The 22149-nt window shown below is 49.1% G+C and overlaps 1 protein-coding gene across 1 annotated transcript in view; it reads left to right on the forward strand.

Moving 5' to 3' along the window:
- The first annotated feature begins 4371 nt into the window (after window positions 1-4371).
- LOC144161543 (DNA excision repair protein ERCC-8-like) overlaps window positions 4372-22149 on the forward strand; it is a 28555-nt gene continuing 10777 nt past the window's right edge. Inside the window, exons 1-3 of the mRNA XM_077692198.1 lie at window positions 4372-4391; window positions 13036-13137; window positions 15424-15617. Coding sequence (XP_077548324.1) covers window positions 4372-4391; window positions 13036-13137; window positions 15424-15617 — 316 coding nt within the window. The remainder of the gene's footprint in view (window positions 4392-13035; window positions 13138-15423; window positions 15618-22149) is intronic.

Genomic DNA, 22149 nt, shown 5'->3' on the forward strand with positions numbered 1-22149 from the left:
AGCGATGATTCCATGTATGCACGTAATTTTGCGTGATTTTAAACTGGAACAGTTTTGTGAACCTGAAATGAAAATAAGAGCCCGAATAAAATGTACACTTTCCCTTGAATTTCCCTTAATATTAGCGTGTGAAAATGGTGGTCTCAGAGCTGTAGAAGAGGCGTGCTTTGTAAGCTTGTTCCTTCCTTTGGAGAAAATTTCAATACTAATTATTTCATGCTGAAAAAATTCTAGTTTGAAATGGCTCGGGCGCATTTCATTTATGTGCAACAGGGCTGGTACGAAATATCTGGACTTGCGAGTAAGTTTTTTTTTTCTTGTTTCAGTGAAGAGCTAGTTGTGAAGAAATTATAATTCATGCGTGGCAATACTCACTTCGGCGCCGTCGAGGGGCCAGGCTCTTTCCAGGGAGGGACGTTTTGCAGGTAGTTCTGAACCAACACGAGACCCTGGATGTAAACTTCACATTGGCGACACACTTCGCGCATATTTTAAGACTATAGCCGGTCGGTCGGTCGATCGGTCGGAGAGTTCGTATGGTTCGACTTTCTCAGTATTTACATACTGGTCACTCTTTTATAAAAAAAAAGCTAGCCGAATTCAGCAGCACATTCGCCGCACAAAATTATATTAACAAAGTAATATGAACAACAGCCACAGCATATGGGTAGAAAGAGGGAAGTGTAAAGTTTAATGAAAGTACAGACAGAGAGGTAGTCCCGAGGTAGGGCTCTGGCTGCAGCTACTCTGCGTCTTGAAGGGGAAAGGAGGAGCAAGATGACATGAATTAATATTGGAGAGGGCATGCTCAATTCCGTTCATAGCCCGGCAGCGGTGTCCAAACACCATCAGGACACTGTATTTACTTCCTGGCAAAACTCGAAGGTGAAGTCGTAAGAATATATCTATAGCGTTGCACTGCAACATCTTGAAGGGACACTGAAGTGATTTGTAAACATTGCGGGATTACGAGCGCATATTCTATTTGGAGTCTGTAGGCCATGTATCGATCCCTCTCGCTGCGTTTACGCGACTTTATTCGCTAGAAAAACCAAATCGAAAAGACTGTCCTCCTTTCTGCATCATCGCCCATTTTCTGTGGCCTTTCGTGTGACGTCACAAAAAGGTGGCTTGGCTTGACTGCGCTACTGCACGGCTCGCCGACCCTCCGACAAGTCAGTCGGCCCAGCGAAATTTAGTCCGCCGGCCGCCGACGAGTCATCGCAGTTCGTTCGCTGAGTTGAAACTAAGCAATGACACGTTTGTGAATGGAAGAATGTGCCTTTAGTTTGTTAGTTTGTACACTGTATCAAGCTCTAAGTTCAGGTCGCTCCACACAAGCGCTGCACAAGCGCACATACGACGCTTCGCTGACTGGTACGCTAGTAGGAAAATCTAAGGACAATTGAAGTCGGGGAAAGAATCACCGAAGTTAATATAGGTACTCAGGAAATAAAATCAACCAAAATTTTTGCCGTACAGCGTAAAACTAAGGTGCAGGAAGCACTTATTTGATCTGGGTGAACAAGCACGGCCAGCAGCACGACCACACATCTGCGAACGCTTTTCCGTCTAAGAAATGCAGTTGCTAGACGTGAGCTTTATGGAAATTTGGGGGACGCTTACTGAGCGAGCTCCCCACCACAAACAGTCATCTAAGCTGCTTGAAATGCGAAAGCTAAATGAAAATGTAAACTGCTTATACATTGTATACCTTATATTTCCAACAACGAGCAGCGCTGCAGCTTCTGGCCGAGTGCTCTGGAGCGCTCGGTGTGTTGTTTTGCAAGTCGCAAGTTCGAAACCCCGGGGGTACACCCTTTTTTTTTGTAAGTTGATTCCTTCGTTTTCGGCCGATGTTTTGCGGTATGCCTAAATGAAAATGTAAACTGCTTATACATTCTATACCTTATATTTCCAACAACGAGCAGCGCTGCAGCTTTTGGCCGAGTGCTCTGGAGCGCTCGGTGTGTTGTTTTGCAAGTCGCAAGTTCGAAACCCCGGGGGTACACCCTTTTTTTTGTAAGTTGATTCCTTCGTTTTCGGCCGATGTTTTGCGGTATGCCGATTACTAAGATAACGAGAATGCCCATCCAGCGATAACGTCGGATGCGAAGCATGTTGTTTCACAGAAACGAAACCGAAACTTGTTTGAATGCTACTCTTGTACATCGTCCAATTTCTAGAAAATGAAGCGTCTGCACCGGTCTTCTAATGTCTTGCCATCGTGCGTCTTCAAGGTACAGGACCGGATGAGTCCGTATCGTCCAGGAAAGACTTCAGTAATACGGCCGAGTAACAAAAGGCTGCTGGGGGTCCCAGCTGCCTCCACCAAGACAACGCCCCCAACTTGCAAACTTCGGCTCGACCCACGTGGATGATGATGAAAGGACCTTAGAGTACATATGGCCTTCTCCTGCGATTCCACAGGTGGTCCAAGAGCTTCTGCCGGTACCGAAGCTTACCAATTGCGTTTCCGCGTGTCACCTGTTTGATGCAGGAGCCGTCTCCATTATCTGGGTTTGGTCGGCTCAGTAAAAAAGTTCCAACCAACAAGAAAGTGCGCAGGGCATATGGGCGAGGGTTCCATCCCACTTCTGTACGTATAAGTCAGAGGCCTTGAATTGATGACAGCTTTTACTTCTGTGAGAAGCGTGGTCAGCTACTCCTCTGTGCTCAGTCTGGTCTTTCCAATAACTTTTCGCAAGGCCGACTTTACGGAGTGAATCAGCCTCTTCCACCATCCTCCCCACCAAGGCGCTACTGGAACTATGAACTTCCATTTATTGGCTAGAAATGAGGCTAATGGAGAGGTGTCAATGATCCTCCGGGCCTCTCTTATATCTCGTGAAGCTCTCCTGAATGCGAGCGCGTTGTCGGAGTACAAAGTGCGCTGCACTACTCTGCGGGCCAAGAACCGACGGAAAGCGAGAAGAAAGCCTTCCGAAGAGAGTGTGGTTGTCAAATCAAGGTGCAGTGCTCTTGCGGTAGCATACGTGAAGAGCAAGACGTAAGCCTTTGAAGAAGTTGTACCCTCGGTGTTTTTCACGTAAAGTGGGCCAGCAAAATCCAGTCCAGTTACTTCAAACGGTCTGGATGCTATCAGCCTGCCTGCAGGCTGAGGAGCATGCTGCATGTTTACCGGACTGGTGCTGAATTGCTTACAGAGGAAGCAAGCCCGGATCACCCTCTTCACCTTTTGACGAGCATGAATAACCCAAAAACGTTGGCGTAACTGGGTCATTGTGCTCGCTACGCCTACATGAAGCATGCGACAGTGGGCTTCCACAACCGGTAACCTTGTGGAGGCATGTCGCTGTGGTAGTATGATCGGATGTTTTTCTTCGTTGCCGCTTTCATCCCCTGGAGCCGACCACTTAAACGAAGAACTCTGATGTCGTCGAAGAATGGGTGGAGGTCACGCAGTACAGATTGCCTGTCGATACAGATTGCCTGGATACTCGAAAGTTGATTGATTTCGCAGGTGAAAGCTTCACTTTGGGTATTCCGTATCCAAAAAATCTCGGCCCTGCCCTTCTCCTCGTAGGTGATCGACACAGAAAACGACCTTTGGACACGGCGATAACGTTCCATAAACCTGAAGACCTGTGCTGTGATACGCAACACTTTTTGCAGGCTGCTCAATCTCTCGATACACAAAAGAGGCTCTGAATTTCCCTGTATCTGAAGAAGCACCCCTGAAAGTTGAGAGTCCTCTCCATCTGGCTGTGGGTGCCTTGTCTGCTCTCCTTAGGCATCTCTCAATCCGCTTGGGTCAGTAGGCCAAGCCACGGAGAAAGAAGTATTGGCCAAGCCGAGCGGGGTTTTTACAGCCACTCAGGGCCTGTCCACCATGTTCGGCTCTCCCGTAGGGTATTCACGGACACGCCTCTCGTCAATAAATCTGCAGGATTATCTTCACCTGGGCAGTACCTCCAGCTTTCTGGGTTGGTTAGAGTGGTGATTTCGATGATTATGTTCCTGACAAACTGCAGAGAATCCCATGATGTTCGCAGGTACTTAATCATTCTCGCTTCCACCACGGCGCCCATCAGTTCCAACTGGCCGTCGGATGCCATGGTAGGGAGGCTAACGAAGTCGTCCAAGGTGACTCTGGGTCGTCCAGTTTTGCTGCTCAGGAGGCCTCAAGCAAGCTGGCTTTCTACAACAGCCTGCTAAATATGCAACGGGACAGATGGGCGAGGACAGTCTTTGACTACTTGTCGGCAACCTGCCTTCGCACGCATGGGCTAGGCGGATATACCACCTGGAGCAAAAGTTCGGCTCCACACAAGACCCCATTCGAGTGCATTCAGTCGGAGCATACGCCAAGGCAGTACAACAAAGAGTCCCAGAAGTGGAAAACGCAGCATGGCAGCTAGCATTGACCGGTAAAGAAACCCTGTCTTTCTACCGCCAACACAAGAACTCCATGATCCATCAAGTCCATCAAAGCGGTCCAACAGCGTCGGGAGCGCCCTGCTTTTCGAGGGTAGAGCAGGGGCGCTACGCACTCTGACGCTGCAACAGGTGTTCGATGCGATAGTGACGTGTGTATTATGCCGCGCTTGTGGGAGCTCCGATGAAACAATCGAGCATCTCGTGCTTCAATGTGAAGATCTTGGCGAATCTGTGTCTGAGACAGCACTAGCAGTAGCGCTTGGCTTAGAGGACTCGGAGGGTGTAGTGCAGACTGCGGCAGTATCCCGAACTAAGCGACGCCTTGAACACTGGAGGGCAGCATGCAGCACTACAAAGCAGACGGTCGCTAACAGCATCAGTGAGAGATCAGGGAAGAAGCGTCTGTGACGATGTGCGGGCGGCGTTGAGGATGCAAAGCCAGCCACTTTTGTGGACCACACCTGTGTAGCTAGTTCCCTTTTGTGTAGTTGCAAATTTTTATCTTTATTTTTGTTTTTATTATTTTTCTTTTTTTTTGCCAGGCCGTCACTGTAACGGCCACCCGTTTCAAAGAAAAGGACATTACTGCATCCTCATCATCATCATCATCATCACCATCACCAATAAGAACAGGCCACGGCAGAGGTCTTGGTCATCGATTGCTCAAATGGCGGTTATCTCAAAAATAAAGTTCCACATACGAGAAAGGTGATAATTGTGTGTTGAAAAGTTGTGTTCTTAGGGGCCCCCAAGGACGGATTCCCTTATTCTAAAACTGCCTAATATCACGGGAATGACAACCGAGTTCCGTGTCAGCGCATTACCGCGGTGTCCAGCGGAGAAATAGGCGAAAATACGCGCACGCGCATAAAGCCCTATCCTGTGTGAGCACCGTCTGCTACGCTGTTTCCTCGAGAGCGATATACCGGGCCCCTGCCATGGTAACTGCATGACTTTGTTTACAAGAAGCCGGGGTTATTTGAAGCAAATGCGCATCTTTAATGCGCGTTTGATGTTTCTGTGGTATCACTTTTCCGGCATGTTCGTCAGGAACGTTTAGCACGCGGCTTTCACCGATAAGGAAAGAAGGGAGTGTGCTGCGCCAAGGAGAACAGCGTAGCAGACGACACTCATACAGCACTTCTATGCGCGTGCGCGTACTCTCGCCTATTTCGGCGCTGGACACCATGATAAGGCGCTGAAACGCCAATCGGTCATCACTCCCGTGATATTATTAAAGGGACCCTGCAACACATTTTCCAACTTTTTTTTTTTAAATATTAAATGCTTGCAGACGTAGTCACCAAACACACCCATAGATTAGAGGGTCTCAGCCAAAGTATCTCAGCCAAAAATTACTGCTGTATGCCCATCAGATAAATTGTAAACTCGCTCAAAAGATTTTTCTCTTTCCCGGTCTTGACGTTCTTCGACGGCTCGAATTACGTCACTAAGGCCATGTAGCGGCTGTTGTCCGGTTTCCCTTCAGTTACAGCAATGAACGCTTTTCGATAGCAAGTTAAAAAGCCACAAAAACAAAGCAGAAAGGGAAGGCGTCTGGTGCGACGAGCAAATCACACAGTGCCGCTCCGTGCTGGCGATAACTATAGCTTTCACAGTGGTTCCAGACGCGAAAGAAAAAGTGAAAGCGCTTATCGAAAGTGTTGCAGGGTCTCTTTAAATTTTTGGAGGGTGTACTTATTTCTTTTGGCTCTAGCAGCCTCGGCCTCGCAACGGAAGAATAGTACTCCCTAATGCACGATTTTTCCTCGGCCACCAGAACGCTTTTTTTTATCCGTGGTTTCCTTTATGCCCCTCCTCGACCTTACGGGTTGTATATGGTTCATTTTATATCTATTATTATTTTTTCTATTCTTACCTACGCACGTTTAACTAGATAGCCCGTTCACAAACCCTGGCCAACCCCCTATGTGGGTACGCGCCAATGTCGAAAAGGAGCAGTTTCCTTCGCCCTTTTGCAAAAATTGCAACTTTTGCCGTAATATTTTGGTTTTAAATTATTTCCTCTTTTCATCAATTACGTATTTTATATCAGAATTCTCTCGTTTAGCCCGCGCTCACCGTTATTTCACTTAATGACCGTCCAATCCGCCGTTTCTGCCCCGAAAGAGAAGTACACGCGCCGAGCAGAGGACGAAGAAAAGGTACGAAGCTGAGCGCACTCGGCTGGAGCAGCGCTTCCAGTTCGGACGCTATCAGCCAGCGAGGCCCTGGGTGGACCTCCGGGTCGGCCCGACGACGTCGAACGGACGCGGCCTCTGCTCCGCGTCCCCAGAAGCAGGCCCGGGTGTTCGACCGTCGTAAAAAGGGTACTGCGCTTTGCCGAGGACACGAGACGCGCTAGTCTACGGGAGACGCGGTAGTCGACGGGCTTCGCAAGTTAGGTGATGGCTTGTCAATCGGGGAGAGACCGCTAGAGGGCAACAGCCCAGCCTGGAAGCCAGCGTCAAAGCTGAGAGATTTTCAAGTCGCGTTGAGGTGCGTACCCGTCTGAGAAACAAAGCCTGAAGATGCTCAACCACCGTGCTGAGTGCGGCGTGGTGTCTCCTTCGGCGTTCGTAACGGCCCAAAGAGGAGCACTTGTCCGGAAGATTCACCGGAGCAGCCAAATAGCCCTGGAGCCGTTCCATGGATCTGGCGTCTACTGCCTTTCACTGGACCCCTTTGCTAAAAGATAGTAAGCCACACCTCACGCATTCATTTTAGCTTCTAGTGGATACACATTTGACCATTTCTACTGCAGTGGAAGATCCAGTGACTTCATGAGTTTGAAAGGGTGATCGAGGCTCTGTTAGGGTGGGGCCAAGCGTAGGCACTTGAGAGGTTGCCTGTCAATATTTCGAGTAACGGTATCAGGATCCGGCTACTCATTTTGTGTTAGTGAGAGGCCGCAATGACCACCACTATCAGTTATAAGGAAATGAGCGCGCTCCTCGCCTCATCCCACTATCCCTGATGAGGAGCGGGACATGCCGCTGCGCATTCGTTACATGCAGCCCCATCATAATCATCCCCGCGTTCGATCTCGGAGCGAGCTATACTCTGGAACAGCGGCAGTGACATTTCGTTCCTTGTTCCCACGATAGTGAGAAGCGAAATGAAACTTGCGAGGGACGGGCCGTGGTCCCCCCACTGTATAAATGTGGACTGCAACGACAGCTGTTCCTCGTATGACTAACTAGGCCTCGGACCCGCATTCCGGTCCTCCTAACCCACGTAGAGAAGCTGCACAAGCTTCCCCCGGTCTCTGCCGTACCGCACTCATTGTGCCACTATTTTCTTTAGTGAGGAGTGAGTTGTAACGCTACTGACTGACGTCGTTCATTCATACACCTAAACTTTAACTAGTGCCTCCAGCGTTGCCATATTGATCGGAAGGATGCGAGGGCCTTTTAGCTTTTTCCCCTATTGAGAAGGCAAAGGACACAGCAGATCGCGCTATGGCCAGAAGCACGAGTACATGCTTTGTCGTTTTAGAGACGTTCAGTAATTGGCCTCGCTACTGACTATGATCCAAATAATGCTTACTGCTAAAGTAAAGGGAACGTTTCAGTCGGTTCGACAAAGTCTATAGAAGCAAACGGCAACTGCACACGACCATTTGAAGTTAAATTTTATAAATCCCAACAGTATACTAGGCTATTTTCGAACTGAGACCAGCACGAATTAATGTTCTGGTGACAGCGCACGCTCCTTCAGCAGGAGCACTGTGATATCATTTAAGAAAAAAAGTTGGGCAACCATTCAAAGTGCGCTGCCACAGATGGTGATTTGGATGTGCTTTTGTGTTCGGCAAATGTTATTTAAAACTCTTTCGTGACCACGGAAAAATGGCCGATTTTGAATGCTTCCACAAAACATTTTTTTTTATCTCGAGCTACTCGACACATTTAGCATTGCTATGCACAAAATAGCATAGATTGCTCGAAAGAGCTTATAGATTGCTCTTTCAAACACATAACAGCAGTTTTGTGAAAGCTAGTTATTTAAAGTATATTGCATGGTCAAGTAAACAGAATAAAATGCACAAAAAAGTATACACACAATACATATAGGCGAGTTTACTGAGCCTATATGTACTGTGTTACTGGAATTCTTACTGGAATGTTACTGGAATTCTAAGATATGCAAGTTGTTCCTACGTTCCTAAGCTATCATTACATATACAGAGTGATCAAAGTTAAGTCGACAGGTTTTTTTTAAAAAATAGGCGCTTAGATTTACGCGAAGACCACCTCTACAGTGAGTTTATGCGCCCACGGGGACACATAATTATGAGTATTATTGATGTCTGTGGTTTAATTAACTAAAATTGACTAATTAACTTTTTATTGGCTACAGTGACCAGCCATGTTTGTATTGGAAAGTTAAACGCAATCGTGTTTCTACGCAGTTTCATTCGGCAAAATTCTTCTAGCGCATCCGTACTCCGAGATATCGAACTGCGGAGTTTAATTCCCGCTCGCATGATTACGCATGCTAGAAGACAAGACCAGCGCATAGCTCCTCCCTTTTGTTCTGGGTTTCGATAGCGGTTCCGAGTACTGCAGATTGCGATAACGCCAGCCAAGAATGAATGGGTGCCAGTTATCACTTTTGCCTATGCCTCCACCCCTTTGTGGAACTAAACACAGTAAACAGCAGGCACGTCACAGAAGGGAGGAGCTTTGCGCCGGTGCAGGCTGTCTTGCATGCGTAATCATGCGAGCGGGAATTAAACTTCGCCGTTTGATATCTCGGGCTAAGGATGCGCTAGAAGAATTCTGCCAATTGAAATTGCGTAGGAACATTATTGCGTGTAACTTTCCAATACAAACATGCCTGGTTACTGTAGCCACTAAAAAGTGAATTAATCAATTTTAGTTAATTAAGCCTCCGAAACCAATAATTACCTCCTATTTATGTGTCCCCCTGGGCGCCTAACCTCACTGTAGAGGTGGTCTTCGCGTAAATCTAAGCGCCTATTTAAAAAAAAAAAACCTGTCGACTTAACTTTGATCACCCATGAACGCTGTTACACCAAGTTTTGTATTTTTGCGGGCCCACCAACCTAGCGGCCCTGACGGTTGTGCCACTCCGTGAAGCAACTCGATGGTAAGTCGGTCTCTTTAAAATATCCATCCAAACACACCTGTTTGCGTTCTGACACAAAATCATTATCACTTCGGTGGTAAAAAGCATGACAAAAAAATCCAGCGCTCCTGAGAAGCGGCGCGCGTCGCTCCGCAGCACTAATCTTACACGAGCGCCAGGCTATCTTGAAGGTGATAACGCCATACGGCGCGGTGCATTTGGCAAAATATCCCCGCCGCACGTTGCCCAGGCCCTACACATAAAGAAAAACTCCCACCTCCCCTCGCGGGAACTCCTGTGTAGATGCGACGCATAGGGGGTTCACGTTGCAGCGTTGGACAGCGGAGGAACGGCGCTGGAACGATGGAGCGGAGCGGCGCAGGCACCGCGTTTTATAGCGCGCATAACGGTGAAGGGACGCGCCGGCGCCAGTGCGTCTGCCGCGGCTATGACGCAACACAATCCAACATAATCCACTTTAATCCAATCCAAATCCAATCCAATCCAATCAAATTCAAGCCAAGCCAAGCCAATCTAATCGAATCCAATCCAATGCCCCTCGCGAGAAAGGCTGCGTTCCAATTCGCAGACAGCTTCGTAGACAGCCTACGAAGCAGTCTAACTAGACGTCTAAAGGAATAAAACTGGAACGACGCCGCGGTCGCAAGCGCCACACCCGCGCAGACGACAGCGTCATCGCAGACATGTTGAGTTGCGCAAGCCGCAAGTTTCGTAACTATTATTACCGTTGTTATTACAAACATGACGTAATTAAAAAATTAAAAAAGTCATTTTTATCACTACTAACTTATACTAAATATTTAAATAAATGAACAAGTGCTTTTGTTTCAACATTAATACGCAAAAAGGTGGCGCTGGCGTCACGTAGACAGGAAGGTAGCCTGCATCGTTGCTGACTTCGATGCTGTCTCCTCGAAGCAGTCTTCGTTGACTGCTTCGTTCGAATTGGAACGGGGCTTAACATGGCGTACTGTCCGCGAAGACGGCAACGAAGCTGTCTAAACGGTAAATTGGAAAGCACCCAGAGTGTTCTCTATCGGAGAGGAGAGGGGGTGAGCGGTGGAGAGCGCAGCTGGCGCGGCGAGGAGAATGGGGGAGGGGCGGACGCCGACGACAACGCCGACGACGCCGGATACAGGGACAAGGCGAGTGAATGAGATGCAGTCGCATCTAAAAGTAAAACAGCAGTCGTCAGTTAGGAAGAAGGTTTTATTTATAAATAAAGCGCGAAGTCAAAAATTGGGCCCATCTCCCGGCGAGGGGGACTCGAGTAAATGCGTCGCATAGGGGGTGGGTGTATTGCGTTAACATTTAGTGTTTGGGGAGTTGGTGGTAGTGAATGCGTTGTATCAGCAGCTTCTTGACGTAGTTTGAATGAGTCAAGGATATAAGGCGCGTTCGTAGCCTCCCATTCTGTGTCGGCTTTGTGGCGCAGTGGGTAGAGCACCATGTACATTGCGTTCCGCCCGCAGGGTCGAGGGATCGAAACCAGGCGCCGGATAGTATTTGTTTTTTTATATAGTGTAAGGGGAAGGGTGCGGACGGGGACGGGTGCGGACTACGACTACGGACGTCAACGCGGGTGACATCGTGAGTTACTGAAATGCTCTGCATTTAAAACGAATTTTACCTGTCAGCACCTGTCGAAGTCTGAGGCCATTGAAGGGAGCGTCTTCCTCAAAACTAAAACTTCTGACGAATCCACATTGTTGCTGGAGTTATCAATGCTGCTTGGGTAAAAATATTCAGCAGGAGCCGAGGCCAATGTCCCTGAAAGAGTTGTCCGACTTTGCGGAGCGCGCAGTGAAACAGGACGCCATTTTCGACCAACTCGCCGCTACCTTGGGTTCAAAGGTTCAAATTTCACTCCCGACGCCGTCTATATTCGCCAAATGGAAACAAACAATAATCAAATGAAAAAATGAGTTGTCAACAAATACCGTAATTACCCGATTCTAACGCGCCCCCGATTATAACGAGCACCTGATTTTCCTGGCAAAAAAAAAAACGAAAAAACTTGCACCTCCGATTGTAACGCGCACGGAACTTTGTGAGCAAGAAAAACGAATGCGAGAGAAACGGGCGATCTATTTCTCGAAGTAATCTCACTCATCTCACTCCTCGCCGCTCTCCACTGACCACAACATCTCGTCCTTGGTGCCGTCAAGCGCGTTCGTGATGCCACACTTCATAACGAACGTTCAACCATGGTCGATGGGATCGTGGCCCACGCCTCGCACGCTCATCCTGCGAGCTTCTCCAGAGGCGCACGCTTCAGCCGACCGCTCGTGTTGAACGCGAGAGAGCCGCTGCTGCCATTGCTGTTATCAAGCGCGCAAGTGGAACGATTTGACGATTTGTGTGAACGCCGATAGAAAAGCCTAGGCGCCCATGCTTCCTGCGTCCGAAAAATTGTTGCTGAAAGCTTTGGCGCCATCTTGATGGGGATGGCGATGGGTGGGGCGAAATCTCCGTTGTTTCGGCAGTTTCGGCTTCGTATCCGATTCTAGCGCGCATGCGATTTTTCGACCTATTTTTCCGGAAAAAAGGTGCGCGTTAGAATCGGGTAATTACGGTACGCCAGATGACGCTAGTTGGCCGCAAAGCGCCGTTTTTAGCATTTGCAGGGGGTTTGAAAATCATCGTTCACCCGTGAACAATGTCCTATGCCGCAGTCACGAAGAGAAGCGATTTTGCTTACCAAGATTTCACTTTAGTTTTAGTTTTAGTACATAGTAGTTAGTACTAGTGCATAGTAGGTAATTTAGTACATAGCTGCGGGCTTTTGCTAGTAGCTTTTAGAAGACTTGGTTATTAAAAATGTGTGATGCTTTAATAATCTTATATGCGGTGTTCATTAGCTGCGAAATACACATAGATGTACTTTTGCGTTTGCCCTTTCTTGAGCTTCAGTTGCTGCGGGCGTTAAAATGCTTATACAAAATGTGATTTTGGTTCACATTTGCGCACATACCCTTCCAGCCATCTTAACCCATTGAAAGAATATGGATGATCAAGGTGTTCTATTCGCCAAATGTCTCAGTTGGAGCTGACGGCATAATGCCATCTTGTTCTCAGTATTCGGTTCGAACTTTCTAGCGTAATTTGATGGCGCTCCTGTGTCGAACCAAAAAGGGACGTTGACGGCTGCCGTTGTAAATCTACTTGTTTTTTAAGGGCACCGTTACACACGCCAAACTTTGACCCATAGACCAGTGGCCATTGCGTCATGTCGCTGAATTTAGTATCCCGAATGACCTTCAGGCTGTAGCAACTCTCGCTGTTGTAGTTCACCTCAGCTAAAATTCCAGACGCCACTGACTGGAATCGCACCTCCTACAGCATTCTCATCCGCAGAACGCCTTAGCCGCCGAGCGATATGATTGCTGCACTTCAAAAGGCACAGAGCAACATCGAAAATCTTAAAAGGGGGAGACAAATGGGTCGATGTGGCGGTGACTGTCAGCGCGCATTTGGCAGTGTAATTAAGCTCGGCACGTCGTAATTGTGTTTCCGCAGCCTCCTTTCCGGTGGTGCCGAAGGTGGCCTTTGCATCCACGACCTGTTCACGGACATGGGCAAACCGAAGCGCATGTGCAAGGCCACCAGCAAGGTGCCGTGGTGAGTTCCCCCAGTCGCCGTCTGAAAAGTCCTCCTTGCCGGCGGAACTATTGGTGGCAAGAGGAGGGCAAGGTGCTTTTGTTAGTGCATATGCTATAAGGTTGGCGTGCCACAGAAGGTGGGCGGTTTCGCGCCTTGTGCGCATCCTGCCGACCTTCGTTCTACATGTGTCAAATACTTTGTAATAGAAAGTTTTGGGAGTCTGGTAAACGGGTGCCGCTGCAGTGCCTGGTGCCGCAGTATGGTGTTCATTGAGTAGTTCCTCCCAGCTTCTGAGACATGAAGCTCTGACTTGCAAATTTTTAAAGGGACACTGAAGTGGTTTGTAAACAATGCGGGATTACGAGCGCAAATTGTATTCCGGTGTCCATACGCCATGTTTCGACCACTCTGAGTGCGTTTACGCGAATTTATTTAGTAGAAAAATAAATTCGAAAATGCTGTCCTCCTCTCTGCATCCTCGCCCATTTTCTGTCGCGTTTTCGTGTGACGTCAGGAGGAAAATGACTTGGCATGACTGCGCTACTGCACGGCTCGCCGACCTTACGACAGAGTCAGCCGGCCCAGAGTTTAGTCCACCGGCCGCCGAGGGGTCGTCGCAATTCGTTCGCTGAGTTGAAACTAAGCCACGGGACGTTTGTGAATGGAAGAATGTGCCTTTAGTTTGTGCACTGTATCAGCTCTAAGTCCAGGTCACTCCACACAAGCGCTGCACAAGCGCACCAGTTTAGTCCACCAGCCGCCGAGGGGTCGTCGCAATTCGTTCGCTGAGTTGAAACTAAGCCGCGGGACGTTTGTGAATGGAAGAATGTGCCTTTAGTTTGTGCACTGTATCAAGCTCTAAGTCCAGGTCGCTCCACACAAGCGCTGCACAAACGCACATACCAGGCTTCGCTGACTGCTACGCTAGTAGGAAAATGTAAGGCAACTTGAAGGCGGGAGAATAGTCAGCGAAGTCAATATAGGTACTAAGGAAATAAAATCAACTGATAATTTTACCGCACAGCGTAAAGCTAGGGAGCAGGAAGCACTTTTTTGCGCTGGGTGAACAAGCACAGCGGTCAGCAGCACGACCACACATCTGCGAAAGCTTTTCCGTCTAAGAAATGCAATTGCTAGACGTGAGATATTGTGGAAATTTGGGGGGCGCTTACTGCACGAGCGCTATACAACAAATAGTCCCCTAAGCAGCTTGAAATGCTAAAACTAAATAAAAGTGTAAACTGGTTATACATTATATAGTTTATATTTCCTGACGAATCAGCGCTGGCCTTTGGCCGAGTGGTCTGGAGAGCAACGTTTGTTATTTTGCAAATCGCAAGTTCGAATCCCCGAGGGTACATTCTTTTTTTTTTTAAGTTGATTTTTTTTTTGTTTTTTGCTGATGTTTTCTATACTTCACCATTTTTGGGCGGCAACGTTCACTGCTCCACGAGCGAGTTCGCAGAACGCGCGCAGACTGACACTGACGCGCTAGCGAGTTCTCGATGGCGTGCTGTTGCCATAAGCACCGGCTGCTTGCGGGCAGTGGGCACAGGCCAGGATTAGCAGACCCTTGGTTTGGTGCGAACACGCTTTTTACGATACAGGCATGAGCGAGGCGAGCTCCAAATATGGGGGAAGAGCGCATGGCATTTGAGCGCCTGCGGTGACGCGGAGGGCGTTCATCGCATGCATAGGCCTCAGCTAGTGATTGGTACGATTCCAAACCGTCATGGGAGGCTTATCTTAGGCATTTTACAGCCGAAAACATGGCAGAAGCGCGGTATGGCGATTATTGAGATATCAATTAAGAATGCCCATGCAACGATAACGTCGGATGTCAAGCATGTTGTTTTACAGAACCGAAACCGAAACTTGTTTGAATGCAAATCTTGGACATCGTCCAAACACGGTGCACCTCCTCCCGACGTCACAGTCTTTAGTTGGTGCGGACGCCGCAGACCGCGCATGGTAGTTCGGGCTTTATAAAACAATTACTGACTGATCAACCGTATAAACGATGAAAATTGTGTTAATTTGAGCCAGTCTACGCAGTGCAAGCAAAAACGGGTGCTTGACAAATTCACTTCAGTGTCCCTTTAAGTGCACATAATTTTTTTGCTATGTCACCATCTGGTGAGAGAATAGTGAGGCTGAACTCAGTGGTAACAGCTTCTGCGCTTAAAAGCAGCAGGCCTTGTGTCTTCGACATCGCACACTTTGTGATCTATTCACATTTTTCTTTCAACGGTTTTTATTTTGTTTCCCTTTCCTGACACTACGATGTAAACCTGCCTTACGCAGGACTGAGGCGCACGGCTCACCAGTGTCGTCAGTGAACTGGTCTCCATTGCATACGGGCCAATTTTCATCATCATCAACGGACGGCGAACTTGCCATCTGGGACGCCAGTGCAATGCTGAAAATAACGTGCAAGGACGTCGGCGAAGCCATATACAGTCACCACGTGGAAGAGGCAGACCCAAACATTTTAGCCGGTGAGTATAGCTCTGGAAGGAAACTGTACGCCCTCTCGAAAACCTCGTGGAACAACCAGGAAACTCAGAATTCAGGCTGGGGCTTGATGCTCCGAAGCACATATGCCACAAGGTTTAAAAAAAAAAACTCCCACCTCCCCTCGCGGGAACCCCTGTGTAGATGCGATGCATAGGGGATTCACGTTGCAGCGTTGGACAGCGGAGGAACGGCGCTGGAACGATGGAGCGGAGCGGCGCAGGCACCGCGTTTTATAGCGCGCATAACGGTGAGGGGACGCGCCGGCGCCAGTGCGTCTGCCGCGGCTATGACGCAACACAATCCAACACAATCCACTTTAATCTAATCCAAATCCAATCCAATTCAAGCCAAGCCAAGCCAAGCCAAGCAAATCCAAGCCAATCCAATCGAATCCAATCCAATGCCCCTCGCGAGAGTGTTCGCTATCGGAGAGGAGAGGGGGTGAGCGGCGGAGAGCGCAGCTGGCGCGGCGAGGAGAATGGGGGAAGGGCGGACGCCGACGACAACGCTAGTGACAACGCCGACGACGCCGGATGCAGGAACAAGGCGAGTGAATGAGATGCAGTAGCCCTGCATGGGCGGCTCGGGGTTTCCCGAAAACCCGGGCCGGGTAAGGAAGTCTTTTTGCGGGTACGGGCCGTGCGCGAACGTGCGCGAAACGGAGGCACTGGCGGAGCGTCACTAGTAGGCCAGGCGTCGGCGCGCTGCTCGCGTCATGGAACGCCTCGCGCAATGGAACACTTCCCAGACACGTGAAGTGGGAGCGACTGTACGGCTTCGGACGCCGGCCCCCACGCCTACGCCCCGACGCCGGCCTTTTCGCCCGATGGGCCATGTCCTCACTTGCGGCAATAATCTCGCGCCGCGCAAGGCTGGACCCATTTTTCGCAGAGCGCCGCTTTGCGCCAAACTCAGCGAGCCAACCCGGAACGCCCGGGTCACGTGAGAAGCTCTCGCCGGTGAGCCCGGCCGGCACGGCGAGCAGGAGAGAGAGAGAGAGAGAGAGAGAGAGAGAGAGAGAGAGAGAGAGAGAGAGAGAGAGAGAGAGAGAGAGAGAGAGAGAGAGAGAGAGAGAGAGAGAGAGAGAGAGAGAGAGAAAACTTTATTGGGACCATGCCATTCAGGTGGCGCTTGTAGCCGGTGGCGTCTAGCGCCACTAAATAAAGGTTCTAGTGGCTCTAGTGGCGTCTAAGGTACCTTAGTGGCGTCCACCACTCACCGGCGACTTTCACAGCCCTGTCGATTAACCGCACCTGAAGGTCCAGATCGGAGCTGCGGAGCGCGGCCTCCCAGAAGCGGGAGTAGCGGATCTCACGGCGCGTAGAAAGCGTGATTTCAGCCGCGTATAACTTCGGTACAAACAAAATGATGCAACATGTTTTTCAGCAGTATTGTTGACCCTCTTGAGAAGTCTCTTTTCCCCGATTTTGAAAGAAATTGAGAGCGGCTTTTTTTTTATTTCGACTTTTAAAGTTATTATTTAAAAAAAAAGCGCAGAAGTCGATCTTTTTTGGAATGTATTTATATTTTTTCAAGAGAAGCGATATTGTAGAGCTATGTTTGCAAATATCTGGTCGACATTACCTGTCACTGACAAGTTGTCACAATTGCAGATACGGAAATAGGAGGCATCAAAGCTGGCGACAATCTGGCGTCTGGCGTGATTTCACAATTTTCTTCTGATTTTTTTTTTGTCCACGGCAGAACGCGAAATTTGTTGTGAACTGTTTGTCATTTTGGTGTAGTTTTTGTTTTAAAGCAAATTTTAGTCAGAACGAACAAACCTTGCCGTGCGCAAAGTCCCAGAGTTGGAAAAACTGCAGCCGCCGGAAATCGCGCGTCACCCGCGCAACCTTTGCAATTTTTTTTTCTCGCGAAGTACGCACGCTAGAGGAAAACGGATTGCAACTGGTTTTAAGCTATTCTCTGGCTTGCGCATAACTTATAAAATTGATTGATTGATTGATTGATTGATTGTTTTATTTATTTATTTATTTATTTATTTATTTATTTATTTATTTATTTATTTATTTATTTATTTATTTATTTATTTATTTATTTATTTATTTATTTTAGGGTTTAACGCGCCGACGCAACACAGGCGATGAGGCACGCCGTAGTGGAGGTCTCCGGATTAATTTTGACCACCTGGAGATCATTAACGTGTGCTGAAATCTCGTACACGCGCACGGACGTTTTTGCTTTTCGCCTGTATCAGAAACGCGGCCGCCGCGGAATCGAACCCGTGACCTCCACTGAGCCCCCGCGGCGGGTGAACTCATAAAAATATGGGAGGAGGAGGAGGAGGAATAAACTTTATTTATGCGAGCCTTAGGTGCTGCTGTCTGGGCACCCGCCTGGTGGGGGTTTTTCCTCTAGTCCGGGATACCCTGGCCTGCACTGGTCACCCGGGCCCTCTCTACCAGGCTACGCTGGGAGGAGAGGTCGGAGCTGGTCAGTTGTGCCACTCACTGCTCGTAAGTAGGTTGGGGATTGGGAGTAAGGGACGGGGTTTGTTGACACCCCCATACCAGATGGTATAGGGTGCCAGGATGGGGGCAGTATTTGCAAGATGCGGGGTAGAGGGTGGGGTACATTGCATGGAGTAGGGTATTGTGGGGGTAAGAGTTTGTTTGTAGTCGCCGGAGTATTGTACCTTCGGTTCTGGATAGGTGTGAGTGGGGTGCTGGGTATTGTTGGCGCCCGCGCCGGTAGTGGGCGAGTATATCGGCGTATTTTCTCAGGGGCGTGGGCTTGAGGATGTCGCCATCTTGAAGTTTGTCACCCTCTCGGGAAACGGCCCGGTGTGTATGCGCGCGAGCGGCGGCTTGTGCCGACTCATTTCCTTTGAGGGTTTCGTGGCCAGGTGACCAGACAATCTGTAGTTCAGGAAGTCGCTTAATTTGTTTTAGTATAGCCAATGCTGGTAGGGATATTCGTCCGATCAAGAAATTACGGCATGCAGCTTGGGAGTCTGTCAGTATAACTGTGTAGTTTTCGCAAGTGGTGGCGGCTAGGGCGATAGCAACTTCTTTGGCTGTTTCTATAGATTTTGTAATGGTCGTGACTGCGGTTAACTCTTTTCCGTTGGCGTCGGTCACACTTGCAGCGTGGGCAGATTTGTGGGGGTATGGAGAGGCGTCTGCGTAGCGACTGAAGGGGAGGTGGTCATACTGCACATAGATTGCTCGTGATCTTGCTGCTCGTGGTGCCTTGTTATAGGTCGGATGCATATTACGTGGGATTGGAGCCACTCATATGTGTTGTCGAATTGGTCCGGGGATGCGTGTCTTCTCGTCTTGTTGTTGTGGGGTCGAATACCCTAGCCGGCGGAGGGTCGCTCTTCCCGTGGTGGTGAGTTGGAGGCGTGTGAATTGAGAAATTCGGTGCGCTTCTTGGATTTCTTCCCACGTATTGTGGACGCCCAGTTGTAGTAACTTGCTTGTTGCCGTTTTAGGGGGCAATCCTAGTGCGGTTTTGTAGGCTTGCCGTATCGCGGTGTTCAGTTTGTTTTGTTCGGAGGGTTTTAGGGCTAGGTAAGGAGCACTGTATGCAATCCGGCTGATAAGGATGGCTTGGATTATGCGCAGAGTATCTGATTCTTGGAGGCCAAATATTCGGTGAGAAACTCGATGGATAAGATGCATTAATTGTGAGAGAGTACGTTGGAGTGGCAGAATTGTTTGGGCACCCGACCCGTCTTTGGGAATAGTGAGCCCCAGAATTCGGAGGTGGGGGACGTTAAGAACGGGTTGATTATTGATGCTGAGTTCCTGCAGGATCCGGTATAGAGTTGGCGCGCTGTTTAGGTGTTCGTTTACACAGTGTAAGGCAGATTTTTCGGGGGCACATTCCAGCCTCCGGGCTTGCAGGTATTGTTGTACTACTTGGATGGCACTTTGGAGGGCGTCTTGTTGGTCACCTATGGAGCCCGTAGGAGTCCAGGGTGTCAGATCGTCGGCGTATAGGGCGTGTCGCAGGTTGGGGATAGTTGTCAACAGATGAGGTAGATCTTTCATGCCGATGTTGAACAGTATTGGAGATATCACTGAGCCTTGGGGGGTTCCTTTAGGCATAGTTTGGAAAACATCGGAACGGAAGTGCCCGATTCCCACTGTTGCAGTGCGATTGGTTAGGAATGAGGCAACGTATCGTAGAGACGTTGGCCGCAGTTAGTAGAGGCGAGACCTTGGAGGAGTGCTTGATGAGTGATGTTGTCAAATGCTCCTTTGATGTCTAGAGCCAGGATCGAGAACTTGTGGTGATTGGTTTCTGCTTCGACCGTGAGTTTGGCGATGCGAATCCGGAGCTTACGGTTTATCTTGCGTTTTCTCCATCGTTTAAGGAGTCCGTTTCGGGCTTCCCAGAGGTGGAACAGGTGGGCATCAATGGCTGGGTTACCTTTAGTTAGCGCTAGCTCTTTGGTTTGTTTCGAGGCTTCTGTGAGGAGCTGTGCGGTCCATTCTTCTATATCGTCGATGGGATCGGTGGGGGAGTTTTCACGAATTTTTTTCCAGTCTGTTAGTCTGGCCGTGCCGATTCGCTGCTGATTGTTTTTGCGGTGTGGGATTTGAAGTTGGATGATGTAGTGATCACTGCCTAAGGTTTCTTCCAGGCAAGACCACATGGCATCGTTGATGTTATAGGTGAACGTGAGGTCAGGGGAGGTGTCTCTTGAAACACTGTTGCCGATGCGGGTGGGGGTGCCGTAGGTATTGCAGAGGTAGAGATTATTTTGTTGAGCGGCTTCTTGAAGCCGAATTCCTTTCCGGTTATTTCTCAGATAACCCCAAGCTGTGTGCGGAGCATTGAAGTCTCCGAGGACAACGAGTTTATGTCCTTTGGTGCGTTGGCGTACGTGTTTTAGTAGTCGGTCAATATGGAAAAAAAAAAAAAAAAAACGTGCGCGTACACGCATGTTCGTTCTCTCGTAGAATAGCCTGAAAATCCTCCAGTGGAAACCTTGTTTCCATTGGTGGAGACCTTGTTTCCATCGAGCGGCCGTGGTGTGGCCTTCAAAAAGCGGAGGCGTTACTGGGCGCGCGCAAATGCGCGCTTGCGCGCTTGGCGCAAGTGAACTCGGGCACTATCACTTGCATTCGAACTATTTTTTAAGCGTTCTGACGATGTGACCTCCTGCACGGAATTTATTTCAAAATGTGTTTTCATGAAATCGATGCACCCGCAACGCGCGAAATTATAACATGCCATTTCACGTTCAAACTTCTTGCTTAGATCTTCGTTTACGTGTGTTATGAAAATCGAGCTCGGATGCCGGACTATTTTGGACGTTGCTGAGGGACATTTGTTGGCGGTAATAGATCTTCTTGCCGTTTTCCCGAGGGCGCAGCGCCGTGACTCGAAGTACCCGATACAGGCATCGCGCGGCCACCAAGAAAACGGCATGGACGACCAAAGCAGGAAAAGTGCGCGTTGGCAACGCATAACACCGTGAACACGCGCAGCGCCTTCTCACCAAGCCCACATGCGCCTTCTTCCCCACGGCAGCGGCGTCACGGAGGCAGATGCAAAGGCAAAATGCGCCTGCACTGTTTTAAGGACGGTCGCAGGTGTACGCCGCAAGCAGGAGGCAGACCCAGAAGCTCCGCGTCAGCACCAGTTTATTTCAAGATCAGTTCGAGCAAAACTGCTCGCGCTTCCCTTTCACGCGCCTTGCCCGCGATGTAGCTGCGGATGCCACACGACCTTGGAGGTTGGCCGTACAACATGCAGGATACTGTCTTTGAAGTTCGCGCCGAAAGCCTGAGATGGACGGGCAAACAAAAAGAAATTAACCCACGGGCTTGTCTTTTCGGCCGCAGCTTTGCGAGAAAGGTTACCGCTTCTAAAATTCCCGCCTTTTTTATGTCTACAGGATAAATAGCTGCCAAGTGCGGCCTGTTTCCTACGGGATACATTTCACTCGAAACGGTAAATGTGACGGGGTAATTTACTTTTTTTATGCCCATATAGTGTCGTCGAATAAAATTCAATTTCTTTTAATGCGGAAGCATTGAATGGCCCATATTGAGCGAAAAAGTCGCGCACCCATAAAGCCGCGTACAAAAATGCGGCACCTAAATTCCCATTGGCTGCGACGCGTCACCTAAGAAACGAATTAAGAAGAGGAGCGCACGCCTCGTGGCTTCATAATGAAGCGCATGCTTCAGCAATAAAACACAAGGGCGTGCGCCTTCGTTGCTGGGCAACGCCTGGGCATGCAGCGAGACGTTCCTCACCACTCTGCGAGCCGACCCGGTTCTCTTGCAACGTCGCGTACCACAATCACGGCGTCATGTGGTCGGCAATGTGGTTCGAATGTCTCAGGTTTGGGACCACCGTGCACGCATAATAGCAAACCTATACGCAGCGAAACGGGGATGAGAGCTCAATGAGACATTAATGCCTTGACAAAATGTGCTTAGGTGTCATCGTTGTTCCTCGGTAAGCTGCCCCAAAGTACGATTATCTTCAGCAGCTTTCTCTAGAACAGTAGGTCGGCGATCCTCAGAA

The sequence above is a fragment of the Haemaphysalis longicornis genome, unplaced genomic scaffold (genome assembly GCF_048455015.1).
Source record: "Haemaphysalis longicornis isolate Haplotype H1 unplaced genomic scaffold, Haemaphysalis longicornis Haplotype H1 scaffold_1, whole genome shotgun sequence".
Taxonomy (NCBI): domain Eukaryota; kingdom Metazoa; phylum Arthropoda; class Arachnida; order Ixodida; family Ixodidae; genus Haemaphysalis; species Haemaphysalis longicornis.